Raw genomic sequence first — 21647 nt, forward strand, 5'->3', positions numbered from 1 at the left:
TATCCTTTGTCCAGGCAAGCAAGAAGCATTAAAACAATTCGAGGACACATTTATGCCAGGAGCAGGCACAGCAGGGCTGGTGAGAGGGGTGGTCTGGTGGAAGCAAGATTAAGTTGGGTGTGTGTGTGTCATGACCTCGGGAGATTCCCATGAGCCAGATAGAAAGAGAGGGCTGAATGGCAACACTTTGCCTGAGATTCCCAATTCCTATAGTAGACAACAATTCTTACTTTTAGTGACAACTCCTTCTAATCGGATGATGTTGGGGTGATCAAACTGTCCCATGATGCTTGCCTCTCCAAGAAAATCTCTTCTCTGCTTATCCGTGTAACCAACCTTCAGAGTTTTGATTGCCACTGAGATTTCTTTTTTAGAAGGAAGTTTTAGACGACCGCTGCATACTTCTCCAAACTCGCCTGTCAATAAAAGCAAAATATAAGGGAAACACTTTTTTTCATTTCATAGCTCACGACAAAACTAACTTAGAAAACTGCACTTTAATTGGCACTGAAAAACTGACATTTTTACCGTCATGGATCCCATAACATGTGGTTCCCATCCAGTCACTCCTCCAAGCACTAACAAGAGTGAAACCGTCTTTACTTCAGTAGTGTGTTGGCCTCATTTGCCTTAAGATAATCGCCCAGAGACTGTTTCAACAACAAGGCAACTTTAGCAAGACTTTTCCGGAATGAGCTTGACCGTTTCACATTGTTCAGTTCCGATTCTTCAAAACTATGGCACTGACAACTAAACTGCCTTACAGTAATGTTCTTCAGCAAAAACAGAATTTTCACACAGTTCTCATAGTACAGTCATTTTGCAAAAGTTTTGTGACAGTTTCATTTCACAATGATTATGCCAAGTGACAAATGACATTATGCAATAGATGAAGCAATAGACACTTTGTCCTATGGCACAACTTGTCTTAATTCCAGGTTAGGAATATTTGATAAAGACCTCACAATCTTGGCCAACAACTCAAGGAAGTGAAACCATTCCATCCCCCAAATAAAAAGCAGCCAGTGCTTCCATAGTTTAGTTACAATTCAGTCAGTGCTGTGCTTTCTATATAGGAACAAAATCTACAGCCAAAGACCAGTAATTCTTCACCCATCGCTACATCCCTGGACAGCAACAGATGAGATTTCTGTTGTACTATATGCTGTAAATAGCTATATGTGACTAATTTAGGCACATAGGTCAAGAAGAACACAGGCCATGTGACAGTGTGACAACTTTTCATCTTGACAAATTCACATAGAATTTTAACAATTGTCTTCAAAAGCCAGCATCTCCGCTATAGCCTACTGCTGACATTGCTAAGAAGCGATAACATGGGCTGGCATTAAAGTGGTATAGAAGAGCCTAGCATACACTGCATTGCATTATATTTTCTTTTTGATTCGTTGTAGGTCAAAAAGGGCCATTCAGCTTGAAAATGAGCTTTTGGGGATTTTTTTTTAAACTGACTATTTAGAGATCCAAACATGCATTCAAGAAGCTATAGAGGCTGTAACAAGGATTCTGATGAATAAAAATCTGACCTCTACAAGAATCCACATCTGCCAGCATGCTTTACTCAAGGCAAACAGCAGTTCTATTCAAATATTAGCATTAGGTCGATACTGTTAGGACACCATGAGAGCAGAAAATCAAAGCATGACACCAGAGGGGCAAAAAACCCACTTTGCAATAAATCTTGTGGAGGCTTGATGCTGTATTTTCTTTAGCTTTCTCTCTCCTTTCTTTCTCTCCCTATGTATCTTAATGGTCATAACAGCTATAAGCTGCTGATCTCTTACACCTACATTGTGTGACAGCCAGAGGAATTTTTATTTATCATTTGAGCAAATGCGGCTATTAAACCTATCTATGAATTCTTTGCCTGAGAACACAGTCAGAAGTGTCCAGTGGCAGGTGGGTGGGTGTATGTACATATAGTCTGATTTTCAGGGAGAAATGTTGTGTTTTTGTTACATTCCCCCTATGCTGTTTTGCAGCGTGTGTAGAATATAGATTGCCCTGAATAATAACAACATGCTCCAAGCTATACAGTGGTACCTCGATGCCTTGATGTTCAGGTCCTCTTACCAAATGGTTGATGAATTCAAACCCTACATACTCCAATTGTGTAAGCAATTCAAGCTATAATTAGGTGAAGAGGGATTAATGGAGTCCTAAAATAAGTCAGTATGCCGTGTTCATAGTAAAACATGTGCGTTGAGAAAACCTAGCAAGATTAAGATATGGAGGAAGAAGAGCAGAAATAAACCCAGCGTTGTTCAGTTGATTGAATGTTGGGAGATCTCAGCCAAGAGCTGGGGAAATTGCTGATTTGGATAGAATAATAATAATAATTAATAATAATAATAATAATAATAATAATAATAATAATAATAATAATACATTTAGTCAGTTGTGCTGTGCGGGAGTGAGAGCCTTACATTTCTGCCTATCTGGCATGCCTTTTACACCTCCAGTTGTCTCAGACATCTCATTTGAATATGACATACATGTTTAAAACACAAGCCACTTAAGCTTGAACTTAGTAACTGATATGCCATACAAAATCTGGAGATTGACGTGATCTGGGCATAGTGCATTGGATTTTATACATGTACACACAACTGGGATGGCATGCTCACACATGGCTGTCAGGGGCATCAGAGGTGGGAAAATGCACCAGATGAATGGCAGGAAAGGTTTGTGATCAGGTAAGTGTATAATCTGATGCAGCCTGCTCTCTGTCAAGCTCAGGTCTTCATTTGTGAATGAGAATTATGGTACTACCAAGCTGTTGTGAAGTTAGGTGACAAAAGAAAATCATCTGTATTTTATTGCTGCCTTGGGCATAGTACGTTCTATAACAAGATGTAATAATTGTAATTAATTATTATTATTATTATTATTATTATTATTATTATTATTATTATTACTATTACTCAACCATTCAAACAGGCACGTTGTTCACTTCTGATAGCTTACAATGGATTTCCTTGAGAAAAAAACCCACAAGGCTTTAATTTCATTTCAAATCACATGCACAGCAGGGGTTGAACTTTGTTTTCAATTTGGACTGTCTGGAAATAGAAGGATACAGATAGATATTACTGGAACAGCTTTACATGATTTAAATCTACTCGGGACACTGGACATTTCTATTAATTTAGGCACTTGCTGCCTCAATCAATTGCATTTTGTTGAGAATTTGCAAACAGATGAGTTGTAGATGCAATTGTTTCCTCCTCTTAGTTAGGTATGCTCTAAATCATAACTCTGCTCTGCACAGGGCCCTCCATGACATTCCATTTCCTATTCAGATAAGACGAATGTCTCATGTAAGCTTAAACATTTTGTGCTGAAGCCCTCATTAATGAGAGCCAGGTAATTCATCCCTGCTAGGCTCGATAGCTCTGGAGCTCAGACTGTTAAGCCTTAATTCAGAACAGTATTCAAGGAAGGATTGGTTAGGACTAGCTATTTAAAGGACTATACAGTCGTACCTCGGAAGTTGAACATAATTTGCTCCGGAAGTCCGTTCGACTTCTGAAATGTTCAACTTCCAAAGCATGGCTTCTGATTGGCTGCAGGAAGCTCCTGCAGCCAATCAGAAGCTGCAGAAGTCCTGCTGGACGTTCGGTTTCCAAAAGAATGTTTGAAAACTGAAACACGCACTTCCGGTTTTCAATCATTTGGGAGCCGAAACATTCGACTCCCAAGGCGTTTGGGAGTCAAGGTATTACTGTATAAGCATAAGATGATATTTTACAGGACATGCTAATTCAAGAAGAAGGCAGTGCCCCACAGATGATACAAGGCACCAAACACATCATGCCAAATTATGACTCCTAGTGGACTATCATTCAGTTTTAAGAACCTAGGCCAAGAGATTTTCCAAATATAGAAAAAAAAATGAAGCAAGTAGCCTGTTAAATGATGTGAGTGAATTCTTTTGATTAACATAAAATTTTGAAAAATTAATGGAAGTTAACTTTCTAAATATTTCCATTGTTTTCTGTTAATACAAATAAAAGCTTAAACACTGACACCCCAATAGAATAATAACTAAGTAGACTTGGTCTATCATTTAAAATAGTTAGGTAAACAACCAGCCCTTGTTTAGGTCAACCTGAACACACTTGTGCTTCCAAGTCTATCTGACACATATCCATCTATTTAATCAACGTTTGTCCTTTAAAATACATTGTTTAAACTCATATCTATATTTATAGCTATATTCCATAAGCTCCAACATGCACCAGAATAAAACCCGGATGCTCATCTTTCGGGGCTGCACTCCTACGTGAGTCAAGTGACTCATGTGACAGCACAGCCCCCCAAACATGCATCTTTTGGGGACGCGACCTTACAGGAGCCAGGTGTCTTGTGTGAGAGCACAGCCTCTAAAAACAGGGTCTCCCACTTAAATTGGGACAGCTGAGGCGTATTTCGTTCTGTATATCCTCCAATAAGCTCAGGGCAACATAATGCATTTCTTTCTTCTCGTCCTTTTATCCTCACAATAGAGTTAGTCCCATGGTATTCATAAGCCACAGGAAGCCTGATGTTCACTTATATGGAACTGATAAGGCTTGATGATGAATGAAAAGACAGTACAGTCATACCTTGGAAGTTGAACAGCTTAGTTCCCAAACGTTTTGGCTCCCAAACATCGCAAACTCAGAAGTGACTGTTCCGGTTTGTGAACTACTTTTGGAAGCTGAACATCCGATGGGGTTTCCGCTGCTTCCAATTGGCCTGCAGCCAATCAGAAGCCACACCTTGCTTTCCAAATGTTTTGGAAGTCAAACGGACCTCCGGAACGGATTGTGTTCGACTTCCAAGGCATGACTGTACAGTAATAGTAAGGAGCACGTTTACACAGATCAGTCCAGGTTTTTACAATAACTTTAAGGCATTGCTTTGCTCTTCTGACTCAAGTGCACATTGCAGACATGCATTTCAGTGGACAGATGGTGGGAGGCAGACCCCGTTGCCACCTCTGCCCACATGTTCACTATTAGGTGCACAAAGAAGTGCAAACACACGAAGTCAGGCTCTGAGTACAGGCTCTTTAAGAAAAAGTCAGAGGAGCAACATTCACCTTACAATGCGGACCAAGATTCAAAATAAAGGAGCAGGTGAAAGCAAAAAGGCAAGTGATAAACAGTGTGTGTTGAGTATCCTGTGGATAAATTAAATCATGCAACTTCCTGTCCCGATAAACATGTATAGAAAGGAAACTGGAATTGGAGGAGGAGCAGAGCGAGATACGCATGCCTTGCTTGGCAACTCCCAACTCTCTCTTTGACAACAAGGGCAGACACACATTAAGAATTTGATTTAGAAAAACAAAAGCTCTGCCTCCTAGGTTCTAAAAGTGCATAATGCAGCGAACTCCGTGTACAACATTCCAGATTAAAAATCAGAAATAATGGATGGAAATTAGGCACTTGAAATAAAATGTATTTTCCAGTGCTATGGTGTCCTTTAAAACAGTGGTGGAAACGCTTTGTATGCCCTCTCACGTTTCCATGGTTTGCGTTCATAGGGTTACTTTGAAAAGCACCTGAACCATAAAACACTTTAAAAGCACCTTTTCATGTCTTGAGCACTAGGGAGTGGAATGCCTTGGAGTGGGGGAAATGGAATCCCTGTTGTAAATCCAAACCGTATAAACACAGATTACAAGGTATGTCTGTCCTCATTTTAATTAGAGATTGCACAGCAGTTTACTTTGCTGATTTGATTGTCAGTTGTAAAAATGACCCATAGCACCCATTGTTAAGCACTCATTAAAGTATCATTTTAATTCATTTTAAATGCTTTAAAAACATTTTAAAGCTTTTAGGATGAAATGGTTTTAGCATTTACTGCTGTATAATTAACTGCTAAGAATTACAAACAGCTGTTGTAACCCTTATCAGGACCCTGAGAAGTGGTACTAGTTAGCAGAGGCAGATGGAATTGACGAGGATCGTTAGAAGAGATTCTTTGAGTATCGGACAAGAATCTCTTGCAGAAAATAGTCTGAACTAAGGAGTCTACACTATACCTGTGAACTTTATCAGCAAGAACAAGACATTCCGGGGAAACTACCAGCAGTCTTACAAATATGTTATCAATCTCTTTTCTAGTTAAAAACAACCATGGCCGTAACACATATGCCACTGCTAGCCTGGATTTAACACGATGGAGAACACTGCACTCTTGTGGGGCAAAATGAAAAAATAAATCACCATAATTCTGTAACATGATTTGACTTTTCTCTCTCCCCCTTCCATAATATTTAACAAAGTACATTGATTCCTGTTAGCTGTTTTAAAATACAAAAAAAAACCTTACGCATCTTTCATGGTACGCATATTTTTTTTTTGACAATTATTTATTCTTTCGTGATATTAAAGAAATGTAAACTAAAGAGTTAACTCCATTTTTCTGGACTGTTTGTTTGTTATTCCTTCCTAGGTCTGTGTGCTGCTTTGGTGGCTCACTGTTGATTTGGTGTAGTTATTTGAGTTTAGAGTTTGCCTCTAACTGTGGGAATGCCTATGATCTCAGGCTTGAGCAAATAAAGCATCACCGGGAGAGATGGAAGGATCTGCTAAGTTTTGTTCTCTTGGCTTCTCATTTTTCCAATCTTAAACTCCACATTCTCCACATTTCTGCAGCAATTTACAGTTTAAAAGAATAACACCCTCCCCTCCCGCATTTTGTTGTGAAACTTTCCTGATAAACACATTTGTGTGCACTAATGTACACATTTTTGCAAGTAATTTTCAAATGTTGTTCTCACTAATATATTCACTTTAACGTGCGTTTTCTCCTAATATACAAATTTTTGTTAACAGCTAGTTGGTTGGAGAACTGCATCACAAAATAAGGATATGTGTGAATGTCAAAGGATGCCTGTGTTTGAGTTTTCATAATACTTCAGAGAATGTGAATTTGATAGATTTGCCTTTAAATGGAAACTGAATCAAATTTCTCTTCCATCCCTAAATTCACCAGCATCACCTTAGTTTTCATATTGATTTGGGCAAGACTGCCAGCCAATTGAGGAGTACAAAACATAAAGAGCTCATGCACTTGCAAGTTCTTGAATCTGACAGCAAAGCTCTCCTACAGTTTCAGGCCAGTTTATGGCAAAAGGTCATGAACTGTATGCTTAAATGGCAGCACAAGAGCAGAAGCAGCTCAACATTTCAGTAGTAGTGACTGGTAGGGTGGACATTGCTTACTGGCTTCCCAACACAGAGTCACTGCAAGGAACCAAGAGGGAGACTAGTGACCTCTTGGTGGTCACTAGTGCAAGCACAACCATGGAAATTTTGGGTTAGCTCTGCTGCTGCACCTGCACCACCACCAAAATTCTCATTGCTGCAAGCTCTTTGTTGGGAAGCCAGGGAAGCAATGCCTTCTCATCCCTTTGACTGCTTTTGCATTTCAGTGTCCTGAGAGTTTTGGTTTCCGGCCTCATTTGGGGCAAGGGCTAACAAAGGCTTAGCTTTAGGTATTCTTGGTGGAAAATGATTATCTGAACCCATTGCAGTCAGAGCAATTGTTCACTTTAACTCATGGAGTAATGTGTGGTAAGGCCTTCCTCTACATTATATGTTGTAAGACAGATTGTCTCCTTCTGCAACTACATGCACACAAATACATGTGAGTCTATGCGCACAGCCTGGAGGTGTGTGATTCAGTTCTTCAGCTGAAGCTAAGCAGGTATTCTACTATTATACTGTCTGGGAACCACATGTAAGCCCCTCTAAGCTCTTTGGACAGAGGTGTGGGCTATGGGAAAAATAAATGAAGTAAATAAGTAAGTAAGTACAAAAGCACTATTCTGCCAAAATAAGTTTGAAAGCCTTTAAGAGGCAAATAACTGCTGTTTTTGCAACAACTCCTAGTCTTCTGGAATGTTTTCATTCTGTACTTATTCTTCAGTAATGTCTCTGATTGCTAAATGTTTGAAGCACTGAGGCATTTGGATACAATTCACAAACCTCTCCTGCTGTGCAAAGATCCTGCATACACTGGTTTTGTGGAAACCGGTGCGTTTGCAACAAGCTTGCATTCAGGGGTATCTTTATAGCTCTGGTGATTAATAATATGTCAAGAAGCAGTTTGCTCTTAAATGAGTAACTCCAAATGGTGATGTTCAAAAATCAATCCACTGAACAAAGGTCACTGCAGTCTGATGGCTGTTTGATAACCTATATGAAATAAAAGTCTGAGGTTTTAGCTCAGATTCTGGTAGACCAACAAATCTTCAACATCAAACCTTTTATGGGCAGCAATATTAAGAACAAAGGGCAAAAGAAAGGCTGGTAAACATTTTCCGTGCAGAAGAAGCAGCTGGATCTGTCAGTCATGACGGTTGTGAAAAATTCAGAATACAAATGCAGAAACCTTCAAACAATTATTTCCTTTGCATCTGCACAGAAAGTTTTATCCACCAACTTGCCTGCATCTGAATGGTCCAGCTGTATTAGGCAGACTGAAATGGCACAGTTATTCTCACGAGAGAGGACACTGTAAGAATCCTTACCTGCCCCAACAACTTTGTCGATGGCTATGCTAGCAGAATCTAGCTCTTTGGCAAATTCATGAACAGCTTGAGTAGGATCTTCATATGTATGTGGGTCCACATAAGTTCTAAGGCCTGGGAGCTTTACTGTTTAAAAAGAAATTCAGAGAGAGAAGTATATGTTCAGTAATAATAATCAACACACAAAACCCCTAATTGCAAAGTATCCACTGTAATCATGAAAGCAAAAAGTGCAAGATTCTTAGGCCACTGACATTTTGGGAGCCAATTGTAGTACATCTCACCCTGTGTAAGTATCAGCCAAATTGCAGGGAGAAGTAATAATCATGCTAATTTTCCTCCCAATCTCCCAGTGTTCCAAATAATCCCACCCCACTGTACAGCTGCTGTTAACTGAAAATAGAAATGTCAGCAAATCTGATCATGGATCTTTGGCCCTAAGAGGCTATATAACAGAAGTAAAGGAAATCAGTACGGCTTTTTCTTCTCCTTATACAGTAGTACCTTGGTTTACAAACTTAATCTGTTCTGGAAGTGTGTTCTTAAACCGAAACCGTTCTTAAACTGAGACACGCTTTCCCTAATGGGGCCTCTCACCACTGGTCCCCTTCCACTGTTCAGCTTCACTTCTTCGACCAAGGTGAAGTTTGCAAACCGGGACACTACTTCCGGTTTTGCAGAGTTCATAAACTGAATAGTTCGTAAACAGGGCTGTTCTTAAACTGAGGTACCACTGTACTAGAAATCAGCATCAACCATTGACATTGATTGTCAGTAGATTCATGACGGACCAAATAGCACTTCTTCCATGCAATGCATAAAATCTATGCAATTCATTATCATAAGATGTGGTAATAACATTTTATAAAAGGTGACTTTTAAGGGATATCAGATAAATTTGTAGAGGAATGATTTAACAGAAGGTATTAAGCATGGTAAATGAATGGAACATCCAGGTTCAGAAGCAATGTACCACTGAGTATAAATTGCTAAGGGATGAAGAACAGGATAAGGCATTCATACAATTCTTGTACACTTCCTGAAAGCATATAGGTACATAAAAAGAGTCCTGCTGTATCGGAGCAAATCTCAATCTAGTCCAGCATCCTCTTTCCTTCAGGCCAACTAGATACCTCTGGGATGTCCACAAGCAGAACATGAGCGAAATAACATCCCTGGTGTTTCCTAATGACGAGTATTCAGAGGCATGGCACTTCTGACCCCAGAGGTAGTTCTATAGCCATTGTGACTAGTAGCACCTAGTTGGCCACTGTTGGAAAGAAGTTGCTGGACTGGCTGATCTTTGGTCTGGTTCAGCAGGGTTCTTTTCTCCTGCTTTCACTTTACCTACCAACACAATTGCTGCAAGAGCGTAATCAAATCTTGAAAGCTTCCCTCTTTAAGCTCTAGCGTTAACTGCCTCCAACACAATTTAAGCATCACATGAAGAACAGTGAAGCTGTGTTTTGCCCAATACGACATGCTGAAATTGTTTCGTACAAGACCGTGGTTGGTAAAACTATCGCTCACAATAAAACTTCCTGAACAACAGCAGCAATTAAAACACACACACTCACCCCCCTACTGGTAGCATATTGCTACAGGTTAAAGGTCTCGTAAATGTTCCCTGCCATCCATACTGCCTGCATATTACAGACTCCCTCCTGTCCCTAACAAAAAGAAATCCAGCAATTTAAAAACCTCTGAGCAGTGGGGACTTCTGTTCCTGATTTTTTTTTTAATGCTGACCCCTGAGGGTTTGTGTTATCAGGTGACTGGAGATTGCAGGGAGAATAATTCCTTCGCACCAATTACTAAAGAGCAGTCCATATAATGTTGATTCTGTCATGAGCAGTAGATAATAAACACATGTACTCGTGTTAAGCTGCAGGACTTTACAGCTCCTTCTGTGCCACTGGCATCATTTCCATTTTTATTTTTTTTTACCAGCATGAGTTGTCTTACAGGTAGCAAAGGAGTAGAAAGTGCTTGGCCAGACATGGGCAAACTGGGATGATCTGAGAAGGTCAAATGCATTTCTGCTCCTTTGAAGTGGTATTACAGGATTGGAAATAAGGCCGCAGGGAACACTTCATGGGTGAGGCTTTTTCGTAGGCAATTCACAAGCAAGTGGCTGAAATAAACCATCTGCTATGGGCTGAAGTGCAGAAAGTTTATTATAGCCACAGAAGTTGTTTTATCCTATTGAAACGAGCCCAGGAGAATTTTCATTCTGGTATTTGCCTCCAACAGACTCCAGAAGAGTGACTGGGTTTATATTTCCCCAGTAGCAACTGGGGGTTCGGATGAATGCTTAGCTTTTGGGAAGGGGGAGCGCCCAGTAGTAGTTCTGTATATTCAACAAAATGCCACTAATAGAACATTGTAAATAGCTATGGGGTATACAACTGAAGCACTGAAGCTTGCCAGAATTAATATATCTGGGTACAGTCACCTTCTCATAAACATTTTCAAAATATGCCTCCCCCTGTAAGGAAGCCGAAGATTTAATTTGAAGCAGGAGTCACCAGTGTTTGGTTGTGAGACCTGTTTTGAATGACCGAAGTTTGCCCAGGAAAATGTTCAGAAATAATAAAGAGGACTGTCTCTGAATATTTTCATATCATCATTTAATAGTCCAATCTAGACACAGCACATCTGACACCAGGGCAATATAGCTTTCCAGACCCAGTTTGATAAATATACTGATAGCAACCCTCCCCCAACAATCTACAGCTCTCTCTCTCTCTCTAGGATGGATTGTCAGAGAACCAACAATATTTAGACTTTCCCTTCATATTGCAGCATGAACATAGTTTGGAACGCCAAAGCACAATAACTGAAGTGGTTGAATCCACAGGAATTTTAACTACTGTGATTCATTTAGAAAAAGTGGTTGTGACATTCCACTGAACGAGAATTCAGAGAGCAACTTTTGACCTGTTACTTGTCCATGACACTTTTTTAATGGTTGTTTCTGTTTTATAATCTAATTAAAATGCTGTGGGCCACATATTACTAAATGGGGAGCTGAAGCCCAGTGTGTTAACTGTTATTGTGCAGCCTTAAGTAGCTGGATATCACAGCTTGCATGTTGGCAATAAAGTACCAACTTGCTCCTAAGGGGAAAGGCTCTAGAGAAAAACAATTTGACATTCAATTGCTCCAACACAGTTGTAATTAGGCAGAAGTTTTAATTTCAGCAACCATATGCAAACCGCATAAAAGAAACTGGCAATACTGACTCTGACTTAAATTGTAAATAAAATATCTGCATCTAATAAATAGGGATTCGACTATGTGAAGAAAAAAGAAAATAAGAAGTCTCTCATTCCTTGATCCAAAAATGAATTGGGCCCTTCCAAGCATTTCACCCAAATTCCATGTGATCCCAAGCTGGGATGAGGCAGAACTTTGCTTCTGTTCACATTTTCATGCAATCCTACCTAATTTGCACTTCTTGAAACAATACAGGAACTGAAACACAGCTATCATTTGAAATTTGCACGAATTTTGCAAAGCAGTTCTGCAACCCCAAAAGCACACAAAATTTGCAGGGAAAGTGTATACAAAAAAGCATCTATTAATGAAAAGAACATGAACAAAGGCATTAAATTGGGGAAAATTGCTTGCAAAACTGTGTGAATCACCTGAGGAGGTGCTTTCTCCATATCAACTTGATCATTCATTATGATCAGCAGGTAAGGCTCTTTTTGGTAGTTCCTGCTCTGAATGAGATGAAAAGTGTGGGGCCCTGTAGGAAGCCTTTTTAGTGATGGCTCTGTGGTTACAATCTCCACTCTGAGATGTGTCTTACTTGGGCTATGCATTTGTTGAAGCTGTACCTCTTTCATCAGGCTTTCAGAGGTGGACAGGTGTGGTAGGTGAAGTCAGTTTTAAGTGTGATGCTGATGCTTATATATATATATAGATGCTTATGTAGGTATTTTAGGTCGAATGGATTTAGTTATTTTATTATGTATTATGTTTTGTTGTCTTTTATTTTGCTGCACACCACCATGTGGCTGCTGTAGAGAAGAGTGGTATAAAAATACCTTGATAAATAGGCAAAACTGAATGCAAAAATGTGCCTCTTGAGCACTTTACACAGAGGGAGGCATTTCTAGTTGCACAATAAGGGGGCGCAGATTTATACTACACTGATATTATGAATTTGGTCCCATTGTTCAGCATGAATGTGCCGATCACTATGGCTTCATCAATCCAAGGGTCAGGAGCCTGTGTCCCTCTAAATGCTGTTCAACTTCTCCTATTATCCCTGACCACTGGCCATGCTGGCTGAGGCTGATGGGAGTTGTAGTCTAACACTAACCGGAGAAACACAAAACTACAGCATCCTACACCAGGATAACGGATTTGAGAAAGCACCTCCATGTTCCTTGATTATTCCAACATAATGAATTTTACACCCATCATGGAATGGAGCAGGGAAAAACACATTTGCAGGCCAGCTTGCCATTTCAATTTAGAGAGAATAAGACAGGTAGATTAGGCTACCTTTGAAGCCTCTTAGAGTTCAGGATTTTGCTCTATCCTGCAGGAACATTGATTTATTTTTAATATGCTCTGCTTGCATATATGAAAAGAAACCACATATCACAGACACATTTCTTTTCTGGGATTTCTCATCTAGGAAGAGAAGACACAGTGAAACTTTCTTCTGAGGAAGCACATATAGAATTGCACTAAAAAACCCCTTGTATTTGCGTTGTGAGGGAAAGAGAAATAAAGGAGACAAAGTTGCATCTGTATCATATGAGCACATAGAATTTTGCTGAGTGCAATAAATGGCATAATGTACTGGGGGGGGGGGGGGAGGAGACGACAAAAAAACTTACAATGTCCATTCCCAAAATACAGCCTCTTCTCATCAATTCCATGTTTCGATTTACTATGCCCGCAGAATCTACAAGCAATAAAAGGCAAAAACATAAGAAAACCAACTTTTTATACGCTGCTTGGATATAAAAAACAGAACACAACAGTTAAGTTCCTATTAAGAACTTTAGTACTGTTTACATTCTCTGTATCCTACAGAGCATAGATACGTTCTGAGGGAATTTGAGGAAATTGACTAATGAGACAATCTGTTGATTTTTGACCCCTCCAGTTTAGTTTTACAATTGCTTGAGAATGTGTTTATAGCTATTTTTAACAAGTTCTGTAGTGCCTGAGCCTGCTATTGTTTGCAGCCTCATTAAGGCTTATAACTCTGCTGTGACTTCCTGGTCAACAAACCGGGGGTGGGGGGGTGGCTTTCCGGATGAATCCTGGTGATTCTTGTTCAGGAGGGTGTCTCCTTGACAGCGCTTATCATTCAAATGCAGCACTGAAGGGATGGAAATAAATGTGTAAAAGAAATGATGGACTAACCTCCCGATCAAGATGTAAACCACAATGGTGAGGAGAATAATTGCTACTGCAGCCGAAACAGCAATCATTACAACCTGGCTGTTCTCGCTGGAGATTGAGAAAGCTGGAAGTTACAAGGAAATAAATGTGAGGTTTTCTTTTAGTTTTAAAACCCTCGGAACATTAAATATATCACCACCGACAAATGCAGGTAGCAGATAAGTGAAATCATTACAGCATTGCTTAGAAATGACTTGCAGCCCAATTTCTAAGCTAAATATCTATTTACTCTTTACCAATTTGAAAATACAAGAAAACCCCTTATGGGTCTATGAACAAGTTGCAAAGGCTAAGAAAAGTAAAAACATATCAGGTTGGAGCCAGAGAAGTGGTAGCATGACTCCACACACACACAACATGGCTTTTTCAGCCCTTCCTCCCTATGGTAGTCTCCTTCACCCTAAAAAACCTTATTTTGAGGAATGAAGAACTCTCTGGAACTGTGTGGGATTGAGACAGGAGAATAAGCAGAATTGAAGAAGTCATTTTTCTACAAGCAGAAGCACATTTCTGCTTGCTCAAGACACTTTTGGATCCATGCCACTGATAATGATGATTTTAAGGATGATTTATAAAATTATATAATTAAAGTAGGATCTTTTTTGAGTATACAAGTCAAGCATGATAGATCGAACCGCTGAACATTTTATGTGCAATTTTCCTTAGTAAAGTATGTGGCTTGAAATGTATTTTTTACAAAAGAGGCTTAAATCAGCTCTGTTTAAAATGAGCTCCTAATATGAATGGAAAATGAAAAATTGACATCAGCTACTCCTTCAGGTCTCATTCCAGCTCTCCATCACAATAACCTCTAAAGGGCCAAACTAGACCATACATTAGCTTTGTATCTGTGTCCTTAAATATGGGTTTTTGCCGTTTGCTTTTTACACAAATTTAATAAATAAATAAACAAAACTGGGAAGTTTTGTAAAATAGCACACTGCACTTAAGAGCATAGATAGAGAGCTAATGTATCAATGGACTTGGTCTTTTAAAATGTTTGTTTTAAAGTCAATGGATCAAGTCCAAAGTTTCAAATGCTATGCAAAAAAGTACTTAAAACATAAGACTATAGAAATCCAAGTCATGATTTTTAAGTAACCAATTAGAATATCCACCAAAATAGTATCATGATAATAAGGAACAACAAGTCTTCCATCTGTTCTGCAAAGCTTTTTATCACCTACATTCTGTGCATTTGCCAGAGGCATCCACATGCATCTTGGTTCGAGTTAAGACAACACAAAACATATTTCTTTGCCATCTATTCCCATATATCATACCCTAAATGGTTTTATATTCTCTATGCATCATACAATTTATTCCATAGACTGAAGGTCACCATAATAAGTCATTAGTTTGCTAAAATCAGGAGCTCAGCTACTTTCCAGAAAGAGCTGGAATTTCAAAAGCTCACAAATCTCAAAAATTCAAACAAGATTGCTTGGCTTGCTGCTAAATTTTCTCTGTTTATTTTTGAGACCTTATACTCTCCAAGCACTCCAGACACTCAGGTCTTATGAGAAGTCTGTCAGAAAAGTTGCTGCCACTGTATCTGTGGTATAATCTGTGTTATGCTATAACTTTGGAATTCCTCCCCCTTCCTCCAATCTCCGATGTCTGACAAATTAATCAGGACCAACTACTAGATGGTGATATTATTGCTGACTGGTAGTGCACACTGTAATTGAGATGGACATGTTGAATATTAACTCACTCAAATATTTTCATAAATGCTATCAAGGGAGGTGATTCTCAGACCCAGTGGTTAATTAGGGGAGTCAAAAGATAAGCATTTGTGTTTTAAAATATAGAATTACATTGTGTACATTTTAAATGGTCTGATGACTTGAGTTGGCTTTGGTTGTTGTTGCTTTTTTATGAAGAGATCTGCAAGATCAGACCAAAGGCCTAACTAGTACAGCATTTTGTCCTCAGAATGGCAACGAGATGCCCATGGGAAGCCTGCAAGCCAACAGCATGACATTGTTAATGTTTAGTGTAAGCAAGGGTACTGTACATATTCTGGTTAAGTAATGTCTCTGCCAAAGGTTTTGGTACACAGGACTTCCCCAGAAAATGGCTATTTTGTGGGGGTTCTTGCATGTATTTGTCACTCCAACTGCAGTAGTGAATGTAGGATAACAATGTGATAATTCGAGAACCTATCTCAAAGGTACCAAGGACTAATAATGAGCATGTAATGTTGTACAGTGGTACCTCGGGTTACGAACTTAATTTGTTCCGGAGGTCTGTTCTTAACCCCAAACTGTTCTTAACCTTAAGCACCACTTTAGCTAATGGGGCTTCCTGCTGCTGCCGTGCAGCCGCCACACAATTTCTGTTCTCATCCTGTGGTACTACTTCCGGGTTAGCGGAGTAGCGGAGTTTGTAACCTGAAGTGTTTGTAACCCGAGGTGTTTGTAACCCAAGGTACCACTGTAATGAGTTTCATGAACTATTGAAAAGTTTAGTTTATTGTAAAAAGGTAAAGGACCCCTGACAGTTATGTCCAGTCGTGAATGACTCTGGGGTTGCGGCGCTCATCTCGCTTTACTGGCCGAAGGAACCGACATTTGTCCACAGACAGTTTTTCCGGGTCATGTGGCCAACATGATTAAGCCACTTCTAGCAAAAACCAGAGGGACGCAGGTGGCACTGTGGGTTAAAGCCTCAGCGCCTAGGACTTGCCGATCGAAAGGTCGGCGGTTCGAATCCCTGCGGCGGGGTGCGCTCCCGCTGCTCGGTCCCAGCGCCTGCCAACCTAGCAGTTCGAAAGCACCTCCGGGTGCAAGTAGATAAATAGGGACCGCTTGCCAGCGGGAAGGTAAACGGCGTTTCCGTGTGCGGCTCTGGCTCGCCAGATGCAGCTTTGTCATGCTGGCCACGTGACCCGGAAGTGTCTCCGGACAGCGCTGGCCCCTGGCCTCTTAAGTGAGATGGGCGCACAACCCCAGAGTCTGTCAAGACTGGCCCGTACGGGCAGGGGTACCTTTACCTTTACCTTTAGCAAAACCAGAGCAGCACACGGAAACACCGTTTACCTCCCGCCGGAGTGGTACCTATTTATCTACTTGCACTTTGATGTGCTTTCGACCTGCTAGGTTGACAGGAGCTGGGACCGAGCAACGGGAACTCACCCAGTTGCGGGGATTCAAACTGCTGACCTTTCAATCGGCAAGCCCCAGGCTCAGTGATTTAGACCACAGCGCCACCCACGTCCCCCGTTAGTTTATTGTAGGTTGCATCAAATTGTGTCCTTCCATGTACAGATGGAGTCTTTCCATTTGGAGTCTATGATCTATTCTAGCTGAAGGCCTTTGCTAATGGAAAAGGAGAGGACATGTTCCAATCTGTAGTCTCTTGTGTCACTTTCTATTCTTTTCCAGAGTCCATAGGGACATGTATTAGCAGATAATATAGCACTTTATTAAGTCCCATGTGAAACATTTATTTGAATCAGTGCTATTTTTCTAGAAAAAGAGGCACCAGAATTCACCCTCTTACAGAATTCATTCTCTTACAATAGCAATAGCCCCCACCTGAGAGGTGCCGGAACAGCATTCTGGCGAGTTCTGGCCCTGATTTTAATTCCACTTTGAGAAAAGCAATGCATTGGGGCTTAGTGTAGAAGAAAGCCAAGCAATATAATACAAAATGGGAATTCACTGGCATCAACCTTTGCTTTGACTGTAATTTGCATGAAAAGTTACGATTCCCTTCCTAACCAACCAACCAACACCCACCTACAAGGGAAAACAGGGAAGCTTGCCTGAAGTTAAGTTAATGAAAGCACAACTCTGTGTACTTGGAAGTCGGCGGGGTGGTGGTGGTTTGAAGTGACTGCAGTTCTTTTGGAGTTCAGAAGTTTAGGAGTCCATAAGTTTAAACAACAATGTCAGAATATTATGACACTGTGGAACTTTTAAATTTCTTTCCCGGCAGGAGCTGCTGCCTAGCACAGGATTCATTTAATTCTGGCAACATAAATAAGATATGGCAGGAGAAAGTAGGAATACCACCTGCATTATTTTATAGTATATTTCTCATAGCATGTTTTAAAATAATGACAAAATGTAAAAATTTATAGGCATGTTAGCCGGAAAGGCAGATCATAAATATAGAATCACATTTGCTGAACTAGAGAGGGAATAAAGCTAGCCAGCCATATAATTTTGTGCAGGAAAACAGACAAAATCATTTTTTTACAAATACATACAATCCGGGCTGGTTTCAAACTCAAACTTGCGGCTGTTGGTTCCATATCCTGCAGCCGTCCGAGCTCTGATTTGGAAAACATAAGTGGTGTCTGGTTTGAGGCCACTGATGGTAACATTGGTGCTTCTTGCTCTTAGAATGGTGTAACTTGTCTCTTGCTCCTGCTTCAGAAAAAAAGAAATGGCCACATTAAAACCCAAGATAGGGTGGTATATTGACATTTTCTCTCACCTCATGCTGGCTGTGTAAACAGAATTTAGACTGAGTGTTAATTGTATTCACATGTGTGTTATCTTCCTGCACCAGAATGATGAAACAGATCTGTTCCTGATATAATCACAGATAGCCACGCTTGGAATTGTATTAAGAGTATTAATATTTTGAAATAAGGTACAAACAATAAATTTATTTTTCTGATTGATGCCTTTGGAGACAATGAAATCAGATCCCAAAACCAGGGGACAGAGGGGGAAGAACGATCCAATCCTACCACCTCCTTGCCTTGAAAGGAACCATAGACTCTATTATTATTGAGAACATGAGGGTGCAGAAATGTCTTGACTCTCCACAGCCCTTTGTCCTTCTTGGTGTAATTTGGAAAAATGGGTGAAATTGCACTACCCCTAGCCAATATTTTAGTGGACTTATAATTACTGACGGTCTATTATTGCAGATCAAAAATAGAGTCACAGTGCATTATGATTTTAGGCTGATTAACCATGTGTGAAAGTGTTTTGCCTTTCTTTTTTCCCCTTTCAAGCCTTTTTTTTTTTTTACCAGCTTGACACAGGCATCTGATTGAAATCAAGGCCCTTTAACACACAGCAAGACATCCAGAAGATGCCCTTATGCAAACCCTCCCCTTTCAGACTCATAAAAATAATGGATTCAAGAAACATTGGATTAATAGAATATATTTTGCAAATGTATAAATATAAAATACATGAATAAGCATATTTATAGACTACTTTTTGTGATTTAAAGAGGTCGCAAGATAAAACAGAGGGCACAATCTAAAGTGGGGAATTCCCATAGGGTAGCTTAACAGAGTCTTTCTTTCCCCTCCTCTGTAAGTGCAAAACGTCATTCGGGAGCAGAAAAAATTATCTGCACCGCTCCCATATCCACATCCAAGCACCACTCTGCTCAGTGGAAGTTACTCAAGCTTCAGAGTATGAATGACCTGCAAGAAAGTGAGAAGCGCCTGCACATAGATAGTGGTTGGGGGAAAGGAAACAGGGCTTGCCATGCATTGGATAGTGCCCCTTAATTTGCATTCATCGCTATGTTGCAGACAGCCAAATCCAAACATGTTTACTTAGAAATAAGCCCCACTGAATTGAATGGAACTCCCTTCCTAGCAAGTGTGTCCAAGATTGCCGCCTAGGTAACTATTTTAATAGCCCAAAAGGAATAGGTTTGCCAGTATAAATGTCATCATTTTATGAATCTGAATGGCTGCTTAAGTGGAATTTCTGAGGCTATGTTTGCATAGTCAGGGTAGTTCCTTCTTTTTAATAAATATGCAAAAGAGGAGATTTTGTGGTTATGGAAAGGTCACATTTCTTATTATAAACATAAATCTGCATCCTATACCCACTCAACTGAGAGTAAGCACCACTGAAATCAGTGAGAATTATTTCTGAGTGGACAAAATAGGATTGAATTGTTAAGCTGCTTGGCAAGGTTTTTATATATATATATATATATATATATATATATATATATATTTGCTTTCGTAGATTTTCACGGGTACAGGAATGCAGGTTTTGGTGTCCTCGGGTGTCTTCCCGTGTAAAAGTTGGGGTGTCTAGGCGACGTTTCGACGAGGTCTCACTCGTCATCTTCAGGCTGGTGCTTTCGGCTTCTTGTTACTGGAACAGTAACGCTCTGTTCCAGTAACAAGAAGCCGAAAGCACCAGCCTGAAGATGACGAGTGAGACCTCGTCGAAACGTCGCCTAGACACCCCAACTTTTACACGGGAAGACACCCGAGGACACCAAAACCTGCATATATATATATATATATATATATATATATGATGAGATGAATGGCAATGTATCTTTAATAGTATAGTAATTTCTATTTTGTGTTAATGATCATCAGATTTTTACTGTAAAACAGCCTCTAGGTTTATTTTTTCACAGAAGAGCAACAGAAATTCAGAAAATGCTGTACTTTATCATTAACATACTTTTTTATTTTAATAAAAGAACGAATCCCTCTGATTAAACACCTAACATGTCAGTGATTTCTTTGAAAAAGGCTTGGTTTTTTTCCTTTCTAAGCATTACTGCCCATTTTCTCCACAAAGCAGAACTGGATGGATCACAAAACCAACACATTACCAATAAAATAATCTACCAGAGAATATTTCTCAGAGGATAGTCAATTCTATATTTCATAGCGAGAAATTCTGCCATTAATGCATCTCATGCAACAAAAATGTTCTAGTTAATTCACGATGGGGAACTTGTGGCTTTTCAAATGTTGTTAGATCCAATGCCCAACTTAAGGCAAGAGCCAAATAAAATAGCTAAATTTTAAATTATGGGGAATTACTGTTAATATACAGATATTCCTCAGTGGCACTCCGTAAAAGTCCAAGAGGCGCCGTTCCAATCTGACACTCTTCATATGTTGTTAGACTACAACTACCATCATCATTGACCTTGCTGGAAGGGACTGATACGAGCCAGAATCCAAAAACATTTGGAGACAACCTTTACCTTTACCTTTACCTTTACGTCATGCTGCACCCCCTGGCACACAATTATACTCCTAAATACACCTCAGGTCTTTCTCCTGGTGCCCTGCTTAATAAAATGTGATGGGTATCTACTATGGTAGGACCCTTTTCGGTGGTCACATCTGAGTTATGGAATATGCTTCTCCGAGAAGCTCACTTGGAGACCACATTGTGGTCTTTTTATTTTCACTGGTTTTTAATTTTTTTAAAATATTCTTTTAATGATTATAGATATTTATTGGACTTGAAGATCTGTGAAATTCTTGGTGCTGTTGTGAGTTTGCTTTATTGATATTATCCTCTGTTGCCAGCTTTATGGTGTGTTATATATTATTGCTGTTTTCTATTTATTTGTCATGGGGCATCCTAACAGAAGTAGCAAATTAATTAATAAGTTTCAGTGCGTAAATGAGGGGGAAGTAGAATAGATGATAATGTATGTCAACCAAACATAGTTGAGACAATAATTCCCTGATTTTAATTTTTCCGTACTAAATCCTGTGGTTTTGCTTTTATTCCTGGTTTTCATTTCTAACTTGCAGGTTTTTGTTATTTTTTTAAAAAAAATGATGAGGAAGATCTGATATATGGGAAATTAAGCAACATTCTCTCCCTTCCCCAATAGAAAAGGTTAAAACACCTTCTAAGAAACTTGTCTTTTTCTGTATCCTGGAACATGGGCAATTACAGTA

The 21647-nt window shown here is 39.7% G+C and overlaps 1 protein-coding gene across 3 annotated transcripts in view; it reads right to left on the minus strand.

The window, feature by feature from the left end:
- Nucleotides 1-21647, minus strand: part of EPHA3 (EPH receptor A3) — a 207389-nt gene that overhangs the window by 26488 nt on the left and 159254 nt on the right. For 2 of the 3 annotated variants that reach the window (XM_083736307.1, XM_083736309.1), the window contains 5 exons: nt 18207-18369; nt 13949-14051; nt 13414-13481; nt 8555-8680; nt 231-416 (listed from right to left, as the gene is read on the minus strand). In XM_083736307.1, coding sequence (XP_083592433.1) covers nt 231-416; nt 8555-8680; nt 13414-13481; nt 13949-14051; nt 18207-18369 — 646 coding nt within the window. The remainder of the gene's footprint in view (nt 1-230; nt 417-8554; nt 8681-13413; nt 13482-13948; nt 14052-18206; nt 18370-21647) is intronic. The other variant, XM_083736308.1, reaches the window with a different exon arrangement.

Source organism: Podarcis gaigeae (genome assembly GCF_964106915.1).
Source record: "Podarcis gaigeae genome assembly, chromosome: 4".
Lineage (NCBI taxonomy): Eukaryota > Metazoa > Chordata > Lepidosauria > Squamata > Lacertidae > Podarcis > Podarcis gaigeae.